Raw genomic sequence first — 18,415 nt, forward strand, 5'->3', positions numbered from 1 at the left:
TCTTATTTTCAGGGAAACACGGTAGTATGCCAACTATATTTTGATAAATTATTTAATGATTTATGGGGAAAGCTTGGGAGAATCTGACAAAAGTTAAGATGAGCTATAAATTATTATAGAGATGATTAAAAAGATATACAGTCATTCTAATCATAATGAACTTTTTCTTAGTTTTCATAGTCAAAGAAATAAAATACTAATGAATATACTAAAATAATTCTCAAAAAAACCTGACAAGCATAGATGCAAATAATTTAGTAGAACTACAATAAAGAAATAAAGGTGAGTCAAGATACTGTTGTGTAGCATCATTATGAGAATATATATTATTTATTGATAACATTATAAATGAAGAGTTTCTAAAAGCATTTCCTCTTCAATACTGTGTATTGGCTCTCTTTCTTTTCTTCCTTATACACCTCCCAAACACATGTGCGCGCACACACACACACACACACACTTACATAAGTACATATTACATCTATATATATATATATATATATATATATATATATATATATATATATATATCTGGCTAAGGTCCATCTGACTGGATGACTGGTCAGTAGGTATGACGAACACTGACCACCAGGGGCAGATGCTCAACACAGGAGCAGCCAAGCTGCAATGACTTGGCAACTGCAGTTCTCAGGTGGCACACCCCTGAACCAGAGATGAGGAAGCCTGATTCCACCTTCAGCTGTGGGTCTATTTGTTGCTGGGACACTGTCAGCCCCAAATCTGGTTTACTGCACATTTGTGTTTGCGTTCCACACCTTGTATGACAGCAATTTATAGAGTGCCCTCTTGCACTACAGGGCCCCTTATGGACCCTGTAGTGCAAGAGTTTTAGCTTGATCCCGGAGGGACCCAGATAGCCAGAGGGATCCCTGCTGACATTGCAGACACCCTTCAAGCCACAGAGCTGACCCAGGTGTTACCGAATGGGGAAGGACTTGAGGGGCGTTGGCTCTAGGAATTGACAGACCAATCTCACCCAGTCCCACCCCACCAGCCACCTTCTAATTAATTTCCTTCCAATGTGCATGAATCCATGAACCTGGTCACTAATATGTAATAAGGGATTTCAAGCTCATCAATTGTATACTGGAAAGGAACTGAGAGAGATTAGGTCTCTTCAAAACAGCCATTGATAATAAGAGAATGAAGGTTCCTCAAAAAAAATAAAAACAATTATCATTTGATCCAGCAATAGAACTTATAGGTATATTCCAAAACAGTGACATTAGGATCATATTTATAACACTTTTCACAAAAGCCAAAAGATAAAAATCAATCTGAGGGCCATTAATAGATAAATCAATAAACAATCAATACACACAATGTGATATGCGCTGTGAGTCAGGTCTTACTCCTGAGGACCTCATGAATGAGTGATGTCCACAAAATCTTACTTTTAACAGCCCTCTCAACTCTTTTAGACTCATGCCTATGGCTTCTTTTATGGAGACAATCCATCTCATATTTAATCATCCTCCTTCCTGGTGCCTTCTATTTTTCCCAGCATTATCTATTTCAGAGAACCCTGCCTTCTCATGATATCCCTGAAAAGTGAAAGTATCAGTTTTGTGATTTTTTACCTCCTGCAATATTTCAGGATTAATTTTCTCTAGGACCCACTTGTTGTCTTTCTGAATTATCGTCTCTCTGGTGGCTCAGGGTATCTGCAGATGAACATTACTAAGCCTTAAAATTGAAAGAAATCTAACACCTGCTATAACATAGATGAAGCTTAAGGACATTTTGCTAAGTGAAATAGGCCACAGACAAAAAAGACTGCATGATTTCACTTACGTAAGGGATTTAAACTAGTCAAATTCATAGATACAGAAAGAAGAATGATAGTTGCCGGGGACTGTTAAAAATAGAAATGGAGAATTATGGTTTAAGAAAAGTATAGTAAAAATTTACAAGATGTAAAAGTTCTGGAGACAGATTATACAAAAATAAGAATATTATCTATATATATATATATATAGGATATATATATTACTGGACTGTACACTTAGAAATGGTTAAGATGGTAACTGTATTATGTGTATTTTAGCACAATTTAAAATAACAAGAACTATACTAATAACTCCACATAATATTTAATTTTCTCTTTGGATTTTTGAAGCAATTATTTCAATAGTGTTCACTATGCAATTGTTTTTTGTAATGGATAAAATTTCTTCCTTCACAGGAAATGGAAGAGTTTGCCCAGAGCTCTGGAGAAAATGGTATTGTGGTGTTTTCCCTGGGGTCGATGGTCACTAACATGACAGAAGAGAAAGCCAATGAGATTGCATCAGCTCTTGCCCAGCTTCCACTAAAGGTTAGATAAACTACCTTAGAGCAGAAAACTAATGAGTGTGTTAAACTCTATAAAGGGTCTGACTAAGAAATGTCTACATGAAAGGTAAACTATTATGATAGCTCCAATTATCTCAGAGAACAATTTGAAAAACAAAATACACATGTCCAGTGCTAAAATAGTACAGAGGGTGTTTTAGATGGGCAATATGGTATTAACATTCTGGTCACATAGAAGCATATATAAAAAGTACAGTGTGAAGTTTGGTATTATAATCGTGCTAAAGGTCTGGTGTGTGAAATTTGTACACGGGGGCAAGGGGGTCCCTCAGCCTGGCCCATGTCCTCTTGCAATCTGGGACCCCAAATGGATGTTGGATCTACACTGGCAGTCAGACATCCCTCTTGCAATCGGGGCCACTGCATGTACCAGTGATCATACTTTTCATACAGGTGAAAGGCATCTTGCTTTTGTACAGGCAGCTATATTTATACCTGATTATAAAAAGTAGTACATATTATGGTCCTTCTGAGGCAGTGGTACCATTTTCCTCATTTTATGGGTGGAAAAACTGAGGCAGAGAGAAGTTAAGTAATTGGCTTTGTCACAGGGCTGAGCACAAAATGTGCAAGCAAGAGTCCATGCATGTCATTGCTACATCATCTTGTTTTATCAGTGTTAGAGTAGCTATGCCAGGTTTTAATTTTTAAGTCTAGGAGACTGTTCCCAATATATAGTGTAGGGTCACTAGGCCTGGTCAGCAATCAGGGCCATCTGTGGGGTAACCAGCAGATGGAGTGATCGGGGGCCACATCTGGCACCTGCCTTGACTTGTGGCATGGCACTGCCTCTGGCCAGCCCTGCCACCCCCTCACTGCTACTGGTCGCATTCTCCTGGTTGTCAGTGTGTGTCATAGCGACCAGTTGTTCAGCGAGTCAGTCGATTTGCATATTAGGATTTTATTACATAGAATTATAGAGCAGGAACAGATATCACTAAATCCTGCTTCATTTCCTGGCAGTATTCCTAGAGTGCTGTATACACTACAGATGTTTTCAGAATGGACTTAAATTTTAACATTAAAAAGGGAATTATAACAGTCTGGAAGGCATCATAGTTTAGACTTGCCAGGTAATCTAGGTCTCTCTTACTTTCCCTGGATTTTGAACAATGCCTATACAGTGTTGCAAGGTGATATTCAGAGTAAGAATGTCCAGGGCTCACCAAACTGCATCTAAGTACCTAAGTCAGCCACCGTGATTTAGAGAAAGAGAAAAGCTGGTGTGCACAAAGGAAAGAGAATCTCCTTGAGCGGCTGGGCCCTGCTAAATTCTGATGCACGAAGACAAGAAAGAAAGAGTGGAGGTGGGTCTAGCCCTCAAGGTGACCCAGCGTTTTATAATATGTGGCCTCAAAACAACCCACAAGAATAATAAAATGATGATGATGAAGATGATGATGATGATGATGATGATGATGATGAAAGAGAAGTGGGGGGAGAAAAGAGGAGGAGGAGAAGGAGGAGAAGGAGGAGGAGGAGGAGGAGAAAAAGAAGAGGAGAAGGAGAAGGAAGTTAACAAGAAGCAAGCCTAGTGTGGCTCAGTTTCAGATGTTGCCCTTTCTCCATAAATTATGGTAGTGAATTATTCTAATACATAAAATACATTTGAAGTCTCTGGGTAATAGTGAACTACTTTTAGTTTCCTAATGTAGTTTCCTCCCTATCACCTTTGCCAATTTGCTGAGTACTTAAAATAAATAACACTCACATAGCAAAAAGTTGTTAGCCACTATAAACTAGAATCCAGCTTACTGGTGAACTTCAAAATTGCTTGACGATTTATAATTAATTAACCATATTAATCAATGCTGTCAATGTATTGTAGCATATTTTGTAGTGTTAACAATCAGATGAACAAAATTAACCGTCATCATCATATTTGATCTTTTCAACAGGTAAACTATTATTTATAAAGTGCCCATGGAATTTCCTTTCTACATTTCAAATGTTCAGCCCTAGCTAGAATGATAAAACTGGATTTGGGTAAAAATTACTACTTGGAAATGGGGATTAATAAGCAGAAAAATAAAAGGTGCTAAACATACTCATTAAGCAGACATTAATCATTATTAATAATAAACTGTTAAATATGAGAATGATTTATTTCATGTAAATAGATGTTTGCATTGTTTTTTGTAAAGCAAGTGGTGTAAAACTCTAAGAAAATTTATGAAATTAGTAAATATAAGTAAACCACTTCTTCATCATTCAAAAATAAACAAACATGTTAACATTAAATCTAGATGATGAGAGCTAGAATAATAAATAAAATAAATGTGTAGACTATTAATTAGCTGTGTTTTGCACTACAATTATATGATTACCTAAAAATTTTTATATACTTCAATTGGTGATTCACAATTTTATTGATCTAACTCCAAAGTGTGAAACATCCTGATTACATATAAAAAAAAATCACCTGACTGAATATAAAAATAAGAAACCCACAATATGAGTACCTATGCCTCTTATAGCAGTAGGTTTTATTAGTTCTCATTATCAACATGTCTTGTCCTCATTCCCTTACCTGTAATATGTCAGGGGTTTAACTAGATGTATCTTAACTTATTTAGAATTCTAAAATGATATACCTTCTGCAGTTTGACTTAAATTACTCTCTTTACCCTAACAGGTTATATGGAGTTATAATGGCAAGAAACCAGATACCTTAGGGCCAAATACCCGACTCTATAAATGGATCCCCCAGAATAACCTTCTTGGTAAGGTTCAGGAAAACCCTGAAATCAGAATCAAGTCAATCAGAATGATAAAACAATTCACTAGGATAGAAATATATTGCACATTTCTTTTTAGAAACCTCAAAAATAAAAATTAACTTCCCAATATTTCTTTCCCAGTCCTAGGGGGAAAGGATAAGCTATAACAGTTTGGCATCTTATTTTACTCAGCCACATTCCTTATGGCCACAAACAAAAAATCTTTATTTCATGTGTAATTCCTCTCAGAGAGAATATCTCAACCCTTTCCCAATTGTCTCTCTGCCTCCTAACTCTCGCCTTACACCAATCATAAAACCTACAGTAAGAGTGTACAGGTGTCCCTGGAAAATATCAGTTTCCTTTTATTGCCAATGACTCTCCAATTTCCATTGGGAAAATAATTTAATATCTCTTTCTTAAGTAACAACACATTATTCTTTTTCTTTTTTTAATAACAGCCAACCTCCTCTTCCTCCTCCTCCTCCTCCTCCTCCTCCTCCTCCTCCTCCTCCTCCTCCTCCTCCTCCTCCTCCTTCTTCTTCTTCTTCTTCTTCTTCTTCTTCTTCTTCTTCTTCTTCTTCATTTAATTGAAGTCAGAGAGGAAGGGAGAGAAAAAGAGAGATAGAAACATTAATGATGATAAAGAATTATTGATTGGCTGCCTCCTGACAATCACCTACTGGAAATCAAGCTTGCAACCCAGGCATGTGCCCTTGACTGGAATACAACCCGGGACCTTCATTTCGCAGACTGACACTCTATCCACTGAGGCAAACCAGCTAAGGCATACTAACATATTTCATTATAATGTGTAGCTTTTTCTTCCTCTGATTCCTGTGCCACCACCATCTCATTCTCTGCTGACTTGACATCTACATATCACACTCTGGCTTCACTATTTTATTAAGAGAATATATTTCAACATGCACCACCACTTTTTTTTTTTTCTTTTTCGCATACACTTTTTAAATCCAGAGTATTCTCTTTCCATGTGCCCACTGGCAACTTGTATTCATTTTTAAAACACAAGAAACACACCTATCTTCTATGTAAGACTTCACTGTATCTACAGCAGACTAAGGTGCCTCACCCTATGAGTTCTGAAAGACATTTTAATACAATCTAATGTGTATATCAATCTGTTACTAAACACATAGCTTCTGGCAGTGACTTTATTGCATAACTCTCATTTTATTTCCAAGATATATAATTCATATCTTACTGAAATTCACCCAATCCTAGGTCATCCAAAAACCAAAGCCTTTATAACTCATGGTGGAGCCAATGGTATCTATGAGGCGATCTACCATGGGATCCCTATGGTGGGCCTTCCTATGTTTGCGGATCAACCTGATAACATTGCTCACATGAAGACCAAGGGAGCAGCTGTCAGATTGGACTTCAACACTATTTCAAGTACAGATTTGCTCAATGCATTGAAGACTGTCATTAATGATCCTGTGTAAGTATCAAATGTTTTTTATAGACAGTATTTATACATAGATTATTTTGTCAATAGTGTATCTTAGTTTGATCCCATTTTTAAGGAGCTAAATTTAACATTATTAACATGAGTTAACCCAAATTAAATCTACTTTTATTTTGAATCACACATTTACTTCAAAGTTTCATATTAACCCCATGTATTTAATGGGTAGCCATCTAATGCAACAAATTTTTTCCTCCAATAATATAAAGTTATGTAGGAAATTATATGGACACATTTTTTTTAAATATGATAAAACACATAAAAGGAAGAGTGGTAAACTAGAAGAAAAATCATAAATTCTTTACCTTAATAAATTTAATATCTAAAATTTCTGAAACTATAACTATCTTTACATTCAAAAACTTATTATCATAATAAAATCATAATAATAAAAGGGCAAGAGGTGTCATGACCAAACGGCCCATCGCCCAGGTCCAGTGGTGGTGGCAGTGGCCAGGGTGAAGCGGCCCCAATCCCAGATGCCTGGCAGTGAAAGAGCAAAGCAGCTGGGATCTCGGTGGGTGGCATTGGCGGCCGGAGTGAAGCAGCCTGGGTCCTGTGTTCCTGGCAGCAGCTGGAGTGAAGTAGCCAGGGTCCTGAGTACCAAGGGAAGCCAGTGCCGGCAGCCAGGGAAAGGAAGGCTTATTTTTACATGAATCTTTGTGAATCGGGCCCTAGTTTTATTATGATCGTTATTAACATACAAAAAAATTCACTTGTTAAAATTATATAATTGAAATATATGTAGTATGCTGACAAAGATATGAGACTATCACCACAATATACACCGCGGGCATTTTTGCCTAAAAAAATATCATATGCCTTAGAAGTCACTTCCCATATCCCTCACCCAAGCAACCATTGATCAACTTTCTTTCTCTATAAATTAGTCCTTCTGGACATTTCATAATAACAGAATCATACAATATATGGTCTTTCAGAACTGGCTACTTTCACATGGCATAGTGGTTTTCCTGTATGTTTTTTTAAAATATATTTTTATTGATTTCAGAGGGGAAAGAGAGATAGAAACATTAATAAAGAGAGCATCACTGATCGGTTCCCTCCTGCACACCTCATAGTGGGGATCAAGCAAGCAACCAGGGCATGTGCCCTGACTCAGAATACAATGGTGAACTTCTGGTTTATGGGTCAAGGCTCAAACACTTAGCCATGTTGATCTGTAAATAGAAATATTTTTTAATTTAAAAACAAAACTTTGAATGGGAATTATTGGCTTAAGCAAATTAACTGGCAATGTTGGTATCTTTGTGTTTCTTCTTTAGATATAAGGAGAATGCTATGAAATTATCAAGAATTCATCATGACCAGCCTATGAAACCTCTGGATCGAGCAGTCTTCTGGATCGAGTATGTCATGCGCCACAAAGGAGCCAAACACCTGCGGCCAGCCTCCCATGACCTCAGCTGGCTCCAGTACCACTCTTTGGATGTGATAGGGTTCCTGCTGGCCTGTGTGGCAACTGCTGTATTTGTCATCACAAAATGTGTTCTGTTTTGTTGCCGGAAGCTTTTTAAAACAGGAACAAAGAATAAAAGAGAGTAGTTGTTTCAGAGGCCTGAAGCTCATATGCCTAGTAGATAGGACTCCTCCACTTTATTCCATAAAGAAGTTGCGATGTAAGGGTAACTACTTCCTGTGATAACCTTACTTTTCACAACTTAGTTTCTCAGATCAACATTTGTTTCCAAGTGACTATCTAATTAAGAATTATAAATATGTCACGCCAAACAAAGACTTATAAAAATTAAAACAAAAGTAAAGCCATATGAATATATTTTTAAATTTATTATTCTAATTGCAAAGTTATACCAAAAATTAGCTTAACGGTGTTTCAAACATTACACATGAACACAAGAACATTAAGTAGTCTATTCCCATATTAATATTATTTTGCAAATACTCAGAATATTTTAATATTATCTTGGTGCAAAATTCAGTAGTTTATCTTTTGCTAAAGAAACTATTCAAAAGTCAGAATTGTGCAAAATGATTCATCCTCCTACTTCATTTTGGGAGAGCACCGATGCTCCTGTGTTTTACTGTACATTCAGCATCAGCATCACATCTTACCTAAAGACATGGAATGTGATTGCGTTCATCCAGTTTAAGTTAATTTACCTTCAAAACTTATGTGGATTGAGAAATACAACAACAGCTAATTGCTCCCTATTTATGAAAGACTTTGATTTCAGGAGCTAATTCTCTTCTCCTCACAGCCCTCTAAAACAGTAGTTCTCACCGAAACCGGTTTGGCTCAGTGGATAGAGCGTTGGCCAGCGGACTGAAAGGTCCGGGTTCAATTCCGGTCAAGGGCACGTACCTTCGTTGTGGGCAGATTCCTGGTGTGGGGTGTGTAGGAGGCAGCTGGTCGATGTCTCTCTCTCATAGATGTTTCTAGCTCTCTATCTCTCTCCTATCCCTTCCTCTCTGTAAAAAAATCAATAAAATATATTAAAAAATAATAATAATAATTTTATGGTTGGGGGTTACCACAACATGAGGAAATATATAAAAGGGTTGCGGCATTAGAAAGGTAGAGAATCACTGCTGTTAAAAGATTACAGACACAGGCTGGGACCGGTTTGGCTCAGTGGTGGAGCGTCGGCTTGCGGACTGAAGGGTCCCGGGTTCGATTCCGGGCAAGGGCATGTACCTTGGTTGCGGGCACGTCCCCAGTGGGGGGTGTGCAGGAGGCAGCTGATCGATGATTCTCTCTCATCGATGTTTCTGACTCTCTGTCTCTCTCTTCCTCTCTGTGAAAAATCAATAAAATATATTAAAAAAAAAGTAATAATAATAATTTTATGGTTGGGGGTTACCACAACATGAGGAAATATATAAAAGGGTTGCAGCATTAGAAAGGTAGAGAATCACTGCTGTTAAAAGATTACAGACACAATTACCTCTAGCCATAATTATGACATTCATCCTATAAAGATGTAATATGCAAATTAACCTTCACGCCCTCACAAAATGGCTGCCTACGGCCAGGCTAGAAGGGTGGTAATTGAGAGATGACCACACACCTGAACAAACAGGCTGCATTGGCAACCAGTTGGCAGGGGGGTTACTGAGGTTACAAATTAAGAGGGGCTGTTTCTCTGTTTTCCGTTTCCATCACAGAAAATGAAAGGTTCCTGAGAGGAGGAGCTGGGGATCAAGAAATATTGAAAAAAGAGACTTGGAGGCAGAAACAGATTCATCAAGGTGGGCGCTAGGTGGGTGCCATCTCTCTGATGGAGAGGCAGCAAGCGACCGAGCCATGCAGCAGGTTTATTTTATAGGTCAAAGGAGCTTATTTGCATTCTTCACTAAGCTCTAACATTACTGGTTTTACATATCTAGACCTGCCCCTGCTGACACCTGGACAAAGGTACTCTGCCAGTGCCTGGGGCTCAGCTAACAATTTAAAGAATGTCCATGTGCCTTGTCAGGTGGCCCTCTACAACTCACTTTTGTTTTTGTTTTTTAGTTACTATAATTAAAATAAAATTTAAACATTAATAATAGAGCTCTAAAATTAAAACAATTGCAAACAATGCCAATGCAAAAACTAAATTACATACATGTTATCATTTTTAAAACTTGAATGTCAAGAGCAAAACTCTGGCTATTAAATAATAACAAAACAATGCCAATGCTAAACAATAGTGAGAAATCAAAACTATGGAGATATTAACAGTTTTAGCTAGCAAATGAAAGAAAGTCTCTTTTGCTGCTGCTGTGTATTTACTCAGAGTCCTTGGACTTGGTGCACAAGACTTTGCAGAAGATTGGAAGCTAGCACATGCTAACATGAGCAGGAAAATGGTTGAAGAAGTAGCTTCAATTTCTTGCTTTTCCACAATCTGCTGAGCTTCAGTCATTTTCTTCTTTAGATGACTCCATGTTGGCACTTCAGTCCCTTGCAGAGCCTTCAGTTTTCTGCTTCTTCTATCTTCTTGCTGTCATCTGGGCAGTACTCAGTCCTTTTGAGTGAAGGAACACTGGAGCTTCTCTGAGTCCATTGTGGTGAGGGACATAACACTCTGGCACCTGAATTGGTTGCATTGCTCCTTTTGGAAAGATAAAAAATACAACCTCTTCCTCACATTATTACAAAATCTGATAAAATTCTTTTATGGCTTATGCTCCTTTCCACCTAGCTAATTCAGTAAAGGCTTTTGTTCTAGAGCCCTAATGTCTTTCACCTGCTGTACAATCCTCTGCATCACAATTTAAAAAAAAATTTTTTTTAAGTATAAAAAGCAAGATAGTTTCTTTAGAGGTGACACATCTGTCTCCCCCTTTTTTGTTTTAATAAATATTTTTAAGAGTATGATTGGCTCTTTCCATTATTGAGTGATATCCAATTTGCCAGCTTTGATTACGTTTAAGCCCTCAGAGATTTATCCCTAAACTTGGCACAGAGAGGTGGATAACACACTGAGGACATTGCTTCCAATAAAACATGGAAATTGTTCTTCTCTAACATTTTAAAGGCTGAAAGTTAAATGAAAAGTTCTTCTAAATTAGTCTGCCATATAAGTAGCTGTTTCATTAATTTTTGCTTATACTTGCCACAAAAGCACTATTATAGGTTGATGGGCGCTGTAGTAAAATCTGTTAAGGTATACTGTAAATAAGAGCTTGTATTTCCAGTGAAATATAAGAGCTTTGAAGGGCCTTTGCCCCCAAGCTGCAATAGATCCAGCCTTTCTAGAACTGGAACCATTCATAAATTGGTTAATGCCTGAGGTACAATACCTCCTTTAATGTGGCAGTTAATACCATTACTTGTGTTCGAAATAAAGCAAGACCCCAAGTCAGGGGTCTTGACAAACATATTAAGCATTAAACATTTTTATTTCTATGCAGAAGGGTGTGCACACATGGTCTAGAAGTGCGTGCACACGGATTTCCTTGCCTTTGGTCTTGGGCAACCTGCAGCAATGCACAGCTGCTGACTGCTAGCATGGCAAGGAATCTTCACTATTTTTATTTCTCCTCTGTTCTTATGGGCCACTGCTTATTCTGTGGCTAGAAAAATTCTACCAGGTCCTCTCTAGGATCTGTTGTTGCAGGAATCCATATGGCCTTGGAGTTTTCTAGAAATATAAGCATATTATTGACCAAAGGTTAATAAAGAAATTTTTTCCACAAATTAGACTTGAAATCCTTTTGATTTTTGTCCAAATGATTTTCCTTTAACTTATTTTGACATCATAAGAATTTTCATAGTTGCATTATCAATATTATAAATGAAAATTAATTTTTCAAAGTAAAAATTTTTGTCTAGATGTAAATTACTTATGGGATATTTTTCCTTATATGGTGTTCTTTTCACTATCTCCCCCCCGCTTTTTTTTAATTCAAATACCAGTAGGCTTTTGGAAAATTTTTATAATGCAGTTTTGATAAGTTTATATTTCAATTTTTTGCATGAAAATATGGCTACTTCAGGGTTAATTGTATGTTAAGCAATTTACCATGAACTGAATTACAAATAGAAATTTTGGTTAATATTTTAGGAACAGCTTTTTGTGCAATTAAATATTCTTGAGTATTTATTTATTTCATCTAGCTAATTTAAATTAATCTGAAAACTTGTCTAGTTTATTGTCAAATTTAATACTTCAACAATTTTAGTTTACCTTATAAATATTAATGGAAAGAATTATTTGCATCCTTGAGAAAGTTCTAAGCATTCCTGGTGTTAGATTGGATTTAAATATATTAGCCAAATTTCTGTTGGCTGGGTCTTGATCTGAGCTGGGTCAAGTCTCTTGTTTGTAGCTGTGTCACATCTGTATGTTGCCTGGGTCTTGATTTGAGTGGCCATGGCAAGCGTGAAGCAGCCATGGGGCAGGAGACCTCCCTCAGAAGGGGTGAAGGTTCAAGCCTGTGCAGTGTTGGGGGGATGAGGATCTGTGCTCCACTGTTGATTCCCCAATTCTCTCCTGATGGCCCTTCTGTGGCTGTGCTTGACTTAGGTTGTTCCTCCCCTGAGGAATCTTACCTGTCATTGGCTAACCAGCCATCCTCTGGGGCCAAGCAGTGTGATGTGAGGTTCAGTTCTGTCTCCTTGGTAGCCTATGCTTCTATGGCCTCCATGCGCACCACCTGCCTGAGGATCCTCTCGCCTGCTGGAGGGGCCCTGTCATTGATCACATATCTTTGGGAACCCAGGTTTCTTCTCCAGGGAGGGCCCAGCTCACACCATTGGGTGAGAGACACATCCATGGTACCATCCACCATGAGGCTTCAACTTCAGCATGAACTGAAAACTCAAGCAACAGCTGTGGATAATTGAATTGTGAGAAGAGGGTCCCACTAGATGAAAAGGGACAATACAGAATGTTCAAGTATTTGCCAGGGGAGCTGCCACACAGTGGAAGGTTTAAATCTTTTCATGTGTTTTTTCAATTGCTGCCAAACATTCAAAGAATGGCTTTGTAAGTTTGAGATAAATGTATAATATGCTATCATAAAATATCAAAATTTGTAATAGCATTGTAGAAAAATGTTATGTAAGAATGTTCTTTGAATTTTCAGGCTATAAAGTCTCATTTAAGAATCTTTGGTTTTGATTTTTCTTTTACAGCAAGTAACATAAGAGGCTATTGTTAACTTTTCTTTGTATATCTAAATGGTCTATCATAAGAAATGTCATTAAAGTTAAGGTGATTATTAATTTACTATCAGATCTAATACTTTAACAATACTCCTAGTTTATATTGCAATATTGGTGAAAGAGATTTCAAAATTTTAAAATTTCTCCTTTTATTAAAATTATAATTATATTTTTAAAGTACCCTCTTAGGCTTATTTGCATAGACAGAGGGATTGTGGGAAGTCTTAATTAACTTTTAATGTATTTAAATAGCTTATAAAGGCATTGGCTTATTCAAAGGAAGAGGCTTGGCCTTTGTTACTTCAAGAAGGTGGGCAGCAAGCCATGTGAGTGGTAAGATATGTGGGTATCATGGCGGCTGCTCAATCTGTTCTTTTAAAAGTAAAAAATTACATGGCAGACAATCACTAGCTGTTTCTGGTCTTTATTAGAATTGTTTATAAAATTATTGGCTCTTTATTTAGCTGAAAACCTCGATTATAATTTAATAATCTAATTTATTTAGATAATTTTAGTAAATATCTTCATTTTAAAAATAAAGCAAATTTACTTCTGAATTCACAAGCCACAAAAGTTGCCCCACCTCTAGCTTAATTAAGAATGCAGGCAGCTACCAGACAGAATTCAATTACTTATTAAATTCAATCACTTATAAAAACATTGACTTCTCATGTTACTTAACTTATGAGACATTCATTATATTTTAAAAGCTAATTTATAAAGCAATTTAAGTAGGTATTTTTAATTAAAAAGGGCAAGGAAACTTATTCAATAAAACTCATAGGTTTGATACTTTATTGGTCTGATCTAAAAGCATAACCAGTGTCACACCTCCAGTGGATTAAAAAATTCAGGCTGCTTGAGGCTTTTCTTTCTTGAAATTCTATTGTTGTTGAAAATTTTGGCTATATTTAAGAAATATATTGTTTTTGCCTTTCTCACAGGCGAAAACTTTCATAACATTTAATAAATAGTATAAAAGTGAAGTATATTTATTAATTCATATTTTATAAAGCTTTTCATGTGATTTCAAGTATCAATCTGTTTATTTTTTTCTTTTAAGAGAAAACAGACTTTTGAACATTTTGGGACTTGTTAAAACATCCAAAAGTTACTCTCAAAGCCTTGAACTATACTTGGAAAGATCAAATATACATATTTATATCTATGATTTAAAGATTATATACTTAAATTATCTTAAAGAAATGTCAATTATATTTAAATTGGATCATAGAATTAATCCTTTTTCTTTCAAATCAGACAAGGAAGTAAAATATGATGAATTCCTAATTATCAGAGAAAACATAGCATTTTATTTTCTCAAAAACACCTTATACTTTAGGATAATCATTAAGCCTCCAAACATACTCAAGATGGTGAAACAGGTTTGGTCTATTCAAATGTAAATTACCACATTCTTTAAATATGGCTGCTGGCAGGAACTTGCCTACCTGAATGCTGGGGGGAAGGGCATGCCCCCCTTCCTCCATTAAAAATGGGTGTAGCTTTAAAATGTTTTCATGGACAGAAAAGTCTTTAAACTTTCATAACTTTACATTTTCTTATGGTAAATCAAATACTTAGCATTTCGCAAGTCAATAATACTTTTACAATTTTAAGGATACACTTCCAATAAAATATCAGTCATATTTAATTAATAGACTATCTTTTATCCTCTAATACTTCATGCAAGGTGTACTTAGATCAACATTTAAGTATCATAGCAATTCAATACATTTAGATTTAAGTTTTTATCATTTGATTTAGAAGACTTTCAAGTTATTTTAAATTTCCATTTGATTTAGAAGACTTTCAAGTTATTTTAAATTTCCAGCCAATAGGCCTGGCACAGCTGTTAACTTTTGAAAGAATTTTCCTGCTGGGGAAATAAAGAGGCAAACTCTAGGTCATTCATATGTAAACTTGCTACCTACTTCCTGCTGGTTACTAGCCTCAGGGCGAGAAATTTCAAAAGAGCTTTTAATGTCTTGGAAACTAGTTTGTATTTCTTTCTCTGTTCATCTTTGCCATCTTTATGGCCAAAAAACAGTCTAGGGTTTTTATTCTGTATACAGAAAAGAGTCAAGCCCAGCTCAAAAACTATGCGCACTCATTTTTAAACTGGCCTTTTTGCTCTACTTGAGCACAGAGTTCCCCAATGCATTTATGAATTTGTAAAAGCTATAAGTCATTAGTCGGGGGAAAAAACAAAAAAAGATAGTGAATATGAGGCTGCTCATGATGGCTTTCTTGGGGAGTGGCATCCATATTGGATCACCACGGGTCTCCCCGCCCCCCACCTCCTGCTTGCTCTGGGGGGAAGATTCAGTGATAGTCTGGTATCTACTGTTCTTTGTTTTATTACTTTTTCAATTTTTATTTATTCTTATTTTTAAGGAAAGAAAAAGATTTTTAAGATAAAGAATTATTGACAGTTGTTGAGAAATTCCTTTCATCCTTTTCTACTTCATTAGAAGTAGTTTACACATGAAGGCAGAGGAGGTACAGATGGTATTCTTAAAGATTTGCACCCTTCCACTCCAGGCTGTAAGGTCCTGGTTGTACCCCACTGAGACATTCTTAAACACTCCTGTGCTGAATCAAGATCACCACCAATTAAAATAGGAATTTTCTCTGGACTTTCTGCTGAGTATTGGTCATGCAACTGCTTTCTAACCTTTTCCCAGGTTTCATCAACAAAACTTAAGAAAGAAATCAAGAATTTAACCACACTTAACAGAACATCTATGAACTTTGAGCATAGTCTTATAAGAATTACCCAATGTTTTACAGCTAGCTAGTTCAATTCAATTCACAACACACTCCCCTCATCTTATTCCTTTAACTCTGTGTGCACACGCTTCTGGGAGTGACCCCCTCGCTTTCTTCCCTCCCGACTCAATCTCTTTTCAGCGCGCCTAAATGCAGGGCGAGGGGGGGGTGTCTCTATTTGCCTTATCCATCACAGAAAACAACAGGTTCCTGAGTGGAGGAGATGTGGATTAAGAAATACTGAAAACAGAAAGAGATATGGAGGGAGAAATAGATTCTCAAGCTGGGTGCTAGATGGGCGTCATCTCTTTGATGGAGAGGCAGGAAGTGACAGAGCCATGCAGCAGGTTTATTTTATAGGGTCAAGGGAGCTTATTTGCATTCTTAACTAGACTCTTCCAGTTAGTGGATTTACATATCTATACCTGCCCCTGCTAACACCTGGACAAAGGTACTCTGTCAGTGCCTGGGGCTCAGCTAACAATGTAAAGAATGTTCATGTGCCTTCTCAGGCAGCCCTCTACAACCAATAACTGAACAAGCAGGCTGTGTCAAGTGATGAAGCTGGCAGGGAGCTTAGTGAGGAACAACCGAAAAGGGCGCCCAGGCCTGCAGGAATGTTAGTGACAGATGACCAAATGACTGAACAGAAGGCTGCATGGGGCAACCAGGCCAGCAGAGGGGGAATAATGGGGGGAAGGGGGGCAGTTGGGGGATGACCAGGCCAGAAAGGGGGGGCGGTAAGAGGCAACCAATCTGGCAGAGGAGGTAGTTAGGGGTGGCTAGGCTAGCTTGTGTGGTGCATTTGTGGGAAACCAGACTGGCAGAAGGGGCTGTTAGGGCAATTAGGCTGGTTGGGGGGCAGCTGGGTGTGACCTACCAGGGGAGGCAGTAAGAATTGACAGGCCAGCAGAGGGGGGCAGTTGGGGGAGACCAGGCCATCAGGGTGGGCACTAAGGAGTGACCAAGCCAGTGTGGGGAGCAGATGAGGTGACCAGGCAGGGAGGCAGGTGAGTGATTAGGAGACAGCAGTCCAGGATTATGAAAGCAATGTTCAACTGCCAGGTTAGCACCAATACCTGGAATAAGGGCTAACCTGGCAGTTGGACATCCCTTGAGGGGTCCCGGATTGGAGAGGGTACAATTTGGGCTGAGAGGACCACCTCCCGCCCTCCCTGCAGGCTGTGCAATAATTTTGTGCACCTAACCTCTAGTCTGTAACAAATTACAAATCAGATGAAAACTATAAAGTTGACTCAGCTGGATGATAGCACTTTTAGATATTACACAGATTTGTATTTAAAATAAGGTCATCCTACCTAATAAAATAGTGATATGGAAATTAAACTTCACTCCACTACACCCACAAGCCATACCCACCAGTCATACCCACCAGCCAATCAGAGCATGTTTGCAAATAAACCCAACCAACATGGCTACCAGCAGGGAGGCTTGGGTTTTCCCAGCAATGGAGGAAGCCAAGCTTTCTGCAGAGTCTGGCAGGCCCAGGCCTCCACTCAAGGCTAAAAAGTTTCAATTATAGAAGGTAAACAAATCCAAACAGAAATGGCGGCAGCCACAGAGCAGGCAGGAGGCTTGGCTCTGCTCCAGGCTACAAAGTTTCAATTGTAGAAGGAAAATAAATTCCAGATACCAGGGACTCTGCTTGGGTCGCCTGGGGCATGGCTGCCTTGCAAACCACCACAGGACTCTCCCTCAGGTTGCCCCATGCCCCAAAGAGAACCCCACCCTGATCCAGGACACCCTTCAGTGCAAACCAGCTGGCCCCCACCCGTGCACCAGGCCTCTATCCTTTCTAATAAAAGAGTAATATACAGATTGACCATCACTCCAACACACAATATAGCTGCTCCCATGTGGACAAATATCTCATCCCCATGTGGACACAAGATGGCCACCACAAGATGGCCAGTAGGGGAAGGCAGTTGAAAGGGACCAGGCCTGCAAGGGAGGGCAGTTGGAGGTGATCAACCCTACAGGGGAGGGCAGTTAGGGGTGACCAGGCCAGCAGAGGAGGGAAGTTGGGGGCAAACAGGCTAGCAGGAAGCAGTTAGACATCAATCAAGCTGAAATGGGAGTGGTCAGGGTTATAAGGCTGGAAGACTGAATTGGAGAGGGGCAATCAGGGAGGCAGGAAGGTTAGCAGTTGGGGGCCAACAGTCCTGGAATGTGAGAAGGATGTCTGTCTCCTCCGTTAGACCCAATCCCGGTGATCGGGTCTAAATGGTCAGTCGGACATCCCTCGAGCGGGTCCCAGTTTGGAGAGAGTAGAAGCTGGACTGAGGGACACCAGTCCACCCACACACACAAATTTTGTGCACCAGGCATCTAGTTACTTTATAATTTTATGACTTGCCATCAAATTATCTGACTGGTCATCAAATGTATTTACTTTGG

The 18,415-nt window shown here is 38.3% G+C and overlaps 1 protein-coding gene across 1 annotated transcript in view; it reads left to right on the plus strand.

The window, feature by feature from the left end:
* Positions 1 to 18,415, plus strand: part of LOC311625731 (UDP-glucuronosyltransferase 2B31-like) — a gene marked incomplete at its 5' end in the record, with an annotated part of 64,729 nt that overhangs the window by 11,704 nt on the left and 34,610 nt on the right. Inside the window, 4 exons of the mRNA XM_084890269.1 lie at positions 2,207 to 2,338; positions 5,012 to 5,099; positions 6,342 to 6,559; positions 7,875 to 8,900. Of these exons, the coding sequence (XP_084746395.1) occupies positions 2,207 to 2,338; positions 5,012 to 5,099; positions 6,342 to 6,559; positions 7,875 to 7,880 (444 nt within the window). The 3' untranslated portion in view covers positions 7,881 to 8,900. The remainder of the gene's footprint in view (positions 1 to 2,206; positions 2,339 to 5,011; positions 5,100 to 6,341; positions 6,560 to 7,874; positions 8,901 to 18,415) is intronic.

This window comes from Pipistrellus hanaki (assembly GCF_964339955.1).
Source record: "Pipistrellus hanaki genome assembly, chromosome: 1".
In the NCBI taxonomy this organism is placed as follows: Eukaryota; Metazoa; Chordata; class Mammalia; order Chiroptera; family Vespertilionidae; genus Pipistrellus; species Pipistrellus hanaki.